At 50.1% G+C, this 7,032-nt stretch overlaps 1 protein-coding gene across 1 annotated transcript in view; it reads right to left on the bottom strand.

The window, feature by feature from the left end:
* Positions 1-805: 805 nt before the first annotated feature.
* LOC102441108 (HLA class II histocompatibility antigen, DRB1-4 beta chain-like) overlaps positions 806-7,032 on the bottom strand; it is a gene marked incomplete at its 3' end in the record, with an annotated part of 11,140 nt that continues 4,913 nt past the window's right edge. The window contains exon 2 of the mRNA XM_006108474.3: positions 806-1,075. Within this exon, the coding sequence (XP_006108536.1) occupies positions 806-1,075 (270 nt within the window). The remainder of the gene's footprint in view (positions 1,076-7,032) is intronic.

Genomic DNA, 7,032 nt, shown 5'->3' with positions numbered 1-7,032 from the left:
ATTGACAATATTAAAAAAGATATAGCCGAAACTGGTTTGGCTCAGTGGATAGAGCGTCGGCCTGCGGACTGAAAGGTCCCAGGTTCGATTCTGATCAAGGGCATGTACCTGGGTTGCGGGCACATCCCCAGTAGGAGATGTGCAGGAGGCGGCTGATCGATGTTTCTCTCTCATCGATGTTTCTAACTCTCTATCTCTCTCCCTTCCTCTCTGTAAAAAACCAATAAAATATATTTAAAAAAAGAAAATAAATAAAAAAGATACAAAAAACAGAACGCAAATTGTCAGAACTCTAAAAAGTTAACATGTAATTACTTAAATGCTGTCAGCCTGTGTAGATGTGACATCAGTGTGTTAAGTAACACAATTACAATTAGACCCGGGCTCACCCTCTGTAAACACAGGGGCACTGAGGGGGGAACAAGACACTGAGGCCTAAAAGGAGCTCAGAGAGGCCAGAGGTGCCTCGGAGGCCCCACCTCTCACACCCAGCCTGACCCTCTGCCCAGGGAAAGGCTTGTGCACCCAGCACCCCTATTCCAGGGGCTCAGGGTCAGGGGGGGTTTGGCCAAGACAGAACGACTCCCTCCTCCTACCTCCCCCACTCCCTCCCATCTGCTCCCCAAACTCTCACCGACTGGACATGACTGGGCACCCCCAGAAACTCTCCTACCCAGGACAGGACCACAGGGTCCCCAAAGCTGCCTTCAGGCCCTTCACGGGTGCTCCTCATAGCCCTGTGTATGCCCTCTCCCCCTCCCCGCCGCACATGGGACCAATCCCCCCACCCCACCTCTGTGCTCACTTTTCCAAGGCACCAAGAATCCCTCAGACACCCGATAGTTGTATCTGCAGAACGTGTCCACCGCGCCCCGCTTCCGCTCCAGGATGTCCTTCTGGATGTTCCAGCCCTTCTCATCAGGCCGCCGAAGCTCGGTCAGGGCGCGGAACTCCCCCACGTCGCTGTCGAAGCGGAAGTCCTCCTGCCCGTTGTAGATGTATCTCTCCAGGAACTGCACCTGCTCCTTCCCGTTGGAGAAATGACACTCGAACTTAATCTGCTGCAGGAAATGCGCTGTGGGGACAGGAAGGACCCATCAAGATGGTGAGAGATGATGGCGGCGACGCCCAGTGTGGGGCACCCAGGCGGAGGGACACAGTGTTGCAGGAGACCAAAGAAATACCAAGCACACTTCCTAGAGAAAGGGAGGGACCCCTTTATTAACAATAGTCGACTCCGGGAATAATTTCCAAATCAGAGTGAGTAACAGGCAGAGGGCTTCACTTTTTATAACCTTCTGTGGTCTTTGTCTTGCAGATATGGTTCTGCCCCCTTTTTGAGAGCTTACAGGAAGACCCCCAGGTGTTGGGGGTCCCCAGGCCATATTCAATGATCTTTCCTGGGCCCAGTGATAACGACCTTCCCCCACCACCCCAAGGGCTGTACATTGTTCAGTTTTTATGGCCAGACACTCCTTTCAAGACCAGTTTCCTCCTCATCTCTCCCCCACCCTCCTGTTGCACAAGCTTCTCTTAGCCTGTGGAGCAAAGACCACGGGATGTTATGGTGAACCAGGGTGATGACTGCTCTTAGCTACTTCCTGCTGGAAAGGGACGATGACCAAGGGGTTAGCATCCTGCTTCTTCCTCTCAGAGGGGTTTGTAGAGAGTTCTTCTGGTTTCAGGCAGGCAGAGGTAAGCAGTGGTCCCACATGCATAGAATATTCCTGCAAGGGGCACCAGGGGTAGGTGGTGTTTTCAGCCTTGGGGGTAGAGTTGCACAGTTCATCTGGGAGGTGACCTGTTGGATGTTGGCCCTGCGTACTGCTGAAACAAATAGGAGCAACATTAGTTAGCTGCACATTGGCCATGACCGGTGCTATCTAATACAACTCCCCTACCCCTGCCACATGCATTTGGTAGTAGAGTCGTAACATGCCCCAGGCTGATAAGTATAGCTAACAAAAATCTGGCTTGATTGGGTTTTCTCGTGGACTACCCGGTCTAGCATATTTGGGTAGCAAGTTTCTAAGCAAGGAGCAAAGGATGGCATGACAAGGTGTAATCCAACAGTTTATGATAAGGCCTTTGTTTCCTTTCTGTGTGGGGAGCAGTAATTTTATGGTGCTTCTGCGTCCCAGCAAGAGCAGATGAGTTCTCCTCCTGGTACTAGTCTCGGATTCCTCTGGCACTCATAGAAAGACATACTGAGAATTATTAGATAAAACTAGTGATTAACCAGAAATACTAGAGCGTGTTATATTAAGAGGAGATAAGAAAGACAGATTAGTGTTAGGGAGAATTCAGCAGGGTGTTATCTGAATTCCTTGGAGCAGGTTGCTCAGCCAAGTCTGCTGTCTTCCTGAGGGTAATCCGCAGGGGGTGTTTCTGGTCAGAGGTCACCTTCTACTCAGACTGGATGTCACTCGCCTGGTGGGCTGCTTTCACCCAGGAGTGGTGGATCCAGGTGTTTAGTCCTACAACTTTAAGAGCTGTGGGGGTGGTTTATATGACTGGATAGGCTCCCTTCTAGGTAGGCTTGAGGGAATCCTTTTTCCAATCCTTTACCCAAACCTGGTCTCCAGGTTTATAAGGATGTACGGGTGTTCCTAGGGAAATGGGTAGTCGGTCAATAACCCACCTGTGGACCTCAAAGACAGTTTTTCCAAGTCCTTGTAGTTGTTTCTGGATTTCTAAGTTCCCTATTTCCCCCAAACCTCCCCTTGGCCGAATTAAGGGAGGGGGTTTACCATATAGAATTTCAAAGGGAGAGAAACCTACCCTGGCCCTTGGGGCACAGTGTACCCGCAGGACTACAAGAGACAAGATATCTGTCCAGGGTAAGGTTGTCTCTTGGCATAGCTTAGCCATAGGCTGCTTTAGAGTCCAGTTCATGCGCTAAACTTTCCCTGAACTCTGAGGCCTGTAAGCTGTATGTAGATTCCATTTAATTCCTAAAGCCCTTGGCTACCTATTGTACGATTTCTGCTACAAAGACTGGGGCCATTATCCGACCCTATGGTCAGAGGCATTCCATACCGTGGAATTATATCCTTCAGCAATGCCTTAGTGACTTCTCTCACCTTTTCTGTGTGAGTGGGATATGCCTCGACCCAGCCTGAAAAGGTGCAAACAAAGACTAGCAGGTATTTATTCCCTCTGCTAGGCCCTATTTGTGTAAAATCGACTTCTAAGTCCTCAAAAGGAGCTTGCCCACAGCACTGAACTCCTGTCAGTCCCACAGGACCCTGTTTTGCATTGTTCTGAGCACAGAAGAGGCAACGCTGAGAGACTGAGGCACACAAGGAAGGAAGATGGGCAATTAGGTAGAATCTGCCTAACAAAGCTTCAGCCTTTCTTAAATGAGTGAGTTCATGCTGCTGGAGGACTACTTATGGGCTAACTGCTCTGGGACATAGACCCTATGATCTGGGAGTATCCACCAGCCTTCCATTATTCTCTTGCCCCCTTCTTTCTGGGCCCATTCCTCCTCCTGAGGAGTGTATTTCGGAGGTTCAGGTAAATCAGGGCCAACATGATCCATGACAGTGCCACTCGTCCTTTAGCAGCCAGCTTGGCTGCAGCGTCAGCACATTGGTTTCCTTCTGACACTGAGTCTTTCCCTTTCTGGTGACCTTTGCAATGGATGACGACTATTTCCTTGGGCTCCCAGACTGCTTCTAGTAACTTTAAAATCTCATTCTGATTTTTGATTCCTTTTCTTCCTGCCGTCAAGAGCCCCCTTTCCTTATATATGGCCCCATGGATATGCAGGGTAGCAAAGGCATAGTGCAAGTCAGTGTAGATGTTGGCACGCTTATTCTTACTGAGTTCTAGGGCTCTTACTAGGGCCCAATGCTCTGCCCTCTGCGCTGACCATCCTTCAGGCAGGGCCTGTGCTTCAATTGTCTCAAAGTTTGATACCACTGCATATACGGCTTGTCTTTTCCTTCATCTAAGAAGTTGCTGCCGTCTGTGAACAATACCAAGTCCACGTTTTGCAGGGGCCTATCACTTAGGCTGAAATAGACCTCCTCTAGGATTTCCAGGCAATCATGCTCAGGGTAGAAAGGTGGCAGGATTAAGTGTTTTCACTGCTTCTAATTGTACCGGAGGATTCTCACATAACAGCCCTTGATACTGAGTCATTCGAGCATGAGTCAGCCAGTGCTGCCCCTTGCTTCCATCAGGGTGACAACAGCATGAGGTACTTTTACATTTAAGTTTTGTCCTAAGGTAAGCTTTTCCGCCTCCTTGACTAATAATGCCGTGGCTGCAAGGGCCCTGAGGCCCGGGGGCCACTCGGAGGCAACTGGGTCAATCCGCTTGGAGAGATAGGCTACTGGTCTTTGCCAGGGTCCAAACTTCTGGGTTAGAACTTCTAGGGCTACCCTGCTGTTTTCGTGAAGAAAAAGATTAAAGTCTCGAGTCACATCTGGTAGCCCTAGTACTGGCCTCAGTGAGCTTTGCCTTTATGGTGATGAAGGCTTTCTCCTGCTCGGGACCCCAGTCGATGGGTGCCTTCTCTTCTCCTCTTAAAGCTTCATAGAGAGGCTTGGCCAGTTTTGAAAACCCTGGGATCCAAATTCGACAGAACCCTGCCGCTCCTAGGAATTCCCGAATCTGCCGCCGGGTGCTAGGGACTGGGATGGCACATACTGCCTGCTTCCTTTCAGTCCCTAGCCTTCGTTTCCCTTGGGTGATCCGGAAGCCTAGATACTTGAGTTCTTTCTGTCAAATCTGTGCCTTTTTCTTAGACACCCGACAACCTGTTTCAGTTAATAGTCTCAGAAGGGCTCGTGTTCCCTCCCAGCACTGAGCTCATGTGGAGCTAGCCAGTAGGAGGTCGTCTATATAATGGAGTAGAACACTCCCCAAGTCCTGTCCTGGAAACTTAGACAGATCAGATGCTAGTGCTCCACTAAAGAGAGTAGGGGAGTTCTTGAACCCTTGTGGCAGTCTGGTCCAGGTGAACTGCTCCTTGGCCCCTGTAGTTGGGTTTTCCCATTGGAAAGCGAAGAGAGGCTGACTGGAAGGCACTAATCGAAGACAGAAAAAGGCATCTTTTAGATCTAGGCATGTAAACCATTCCGCCTCTGATGGGATGAGTGCCAGAAGAGTGCAGGGGTTTGGCAGTGCTGAATGCAGGGTTATAATAGCCTCATTAACAGCCTGTAGATCCTGCACTGGGTGGTAGTTGTTAGTCCCAGGCTTTTTGACAAGCAAGAGAGACGTATTCCATGGAGACCTGCATTGTTTAACAAGTCCCCACTGAAGCAGCCGGTCTAAGTGGACCTGGATTCCTAGGCATGCTTCCCTTGGAATTGGATATTGGTGGATTTTAACAGGCTGTGCCCCAGGCTTTAACTCGATTAGCACCAGGTCATGGTCCTTAGCCAGGCCTGGAGGATGCCCTTCTGCCCAGACCAGCGGGAATTCCTTCTCTAATTCAGGTTATAATGGTGAGGCCTTTGTCTGGGGAGTATAAAGTCTCCATTCTTCCTCCCTTGGCACTGCTAAGGACAGGATCATTGGGGAGGTCTCCTCACCTCGGCGAAGCTTTGCTGGGCCATCTGGAGCAAAAGTGATTTCTGCCCCCATTTTGGTTAAAAGGTCTGTACCCATTAGAGGCACTGGACAGTCTGGCAAGTACAGGAATTCATGAATTACTTGATGACCACCAAGTTGGCATCGGTGAGGGCAGCAGAATGATCTACAGGTCTGGTCCTCAGTAGCTCCAATAATGGTGACCTCCTTTCCTGAGAGAGGCGCTACTTTCTGAGTGACTACTGAGTGCTCAGCTCCCGTATCAACCATAAAGTCCACAGTCTGGCCCCCAATGTTCATTCTGACCATCGGCTCGTGGGGACCTAGCTGAAAAGAGCCCGGTCTGTCCTAGTCGGAATCAGCCATTGCTAGCCCAATGAGATCTGCTTCAGGTGGCTCTTGTTGATAGCGAATGGGCAGAAAAGGGGGCTCAGTTTTCTTATTTTGCCGTTTGGGACATTCATTTTTCCAGTGTCCTGTTTCCTTACAATAGGCACAATGGTCTCGTCTCAGGCTTGCTCTTCCTTTCCCCCGATCTATATTCTTGCTTCCCTTTCTGATCTGTCTGGGAGCCTGAGCCTCTTAAAGCTGCTGCTATTGGCCCTTCTTTGTATTCTCTTTTCTTCCTCCTTCCTTGCTGCACTGTCTCGATTGATGAAAACCTTGTTGGCTATCTCCAGCAGTTCAGTAGCATTCTTTCCTGCAAACCCTTCCAGTTTCTGTAATTTTCTCCTGATGTCAGGCTGGGCTTGGCCTACAAAAGCAGCATTTACCATGGTTTGACTTTCTGGGGCCTCAGGTCTAAAGGGGGTGTAGATCCGGTATGCCTCACACAGTCTCTCATAGAAACCTGCTGGACTTTCGTCAGGCTTCCGGAAGACCTCAGAGATTTTAGCCATGTTGGTGGGCTTCTTGTTGGTGACCCCCTGGAGGAAGGCCAGCCGAAATCTTTCTAGCCCGGTCCTTTCATCTTCTGAGTTTGGGTTCCAATCAGGTTCCTCATCTGGGAGGGCCTACCTGGCCCATCTGTCTGTATCCAATATTCCTGCCAGGCCTGGGTCTGGAGCCACTTCCGAGCCGGTGTTACTACTCTCATGTGCTCCTCAGTGTTAAAGAATGTGAAAAGGAGCTGCTTACAGTCCACCCATGTGGGCCTCTGGGTCTGGAAGATCGTTTCTAGGAGGTCTACCTTGGCCTGGGGTTTTTCAGAATAAGCTGGGGTGTGATGTTTCCAGTTCAGAGTGTCACTGGTGGTAAAGGGCTGATAATAATAGACTGGCCTTCCCTCCTGCAAGGTCCCATCTTCACCAACGACTTTGGCACCACGAATCTCCCTGAGAGGCATCTGACCTGCTGGTTGTGGCCTGGGCCCTTGATTGGCTGAACACAAGCACCCCCCAACTGGCTCTGTAGAGCCTGGTTGAGGAGAAACGGAAGGGGGCGGTGTTTCTGGACCTTTCAGAGCAGCTGGGGAAGCACTTGGTG

This window comes from Myotis lucifugus, unplaced genomic scaffold (genome assembly GCF_000147115.1).
Source record: "Myotis lucifugus unplaced genomic scaffold, Myoluc2.0 scaffold_2413, whole genome shotgun sequence".
In the NCBI taxonomy this organism is placed as follows: Eukaryota; Metazoa; Chordata; class Mammalia; order Chiroptera; family Vespertilionidae; genus Myotis; species Myotis lucifugus.
Note: the sequence above shows the minus strand (reverse complement) of the source record. Positions and strands in the feature narration are given on the sequence as shown.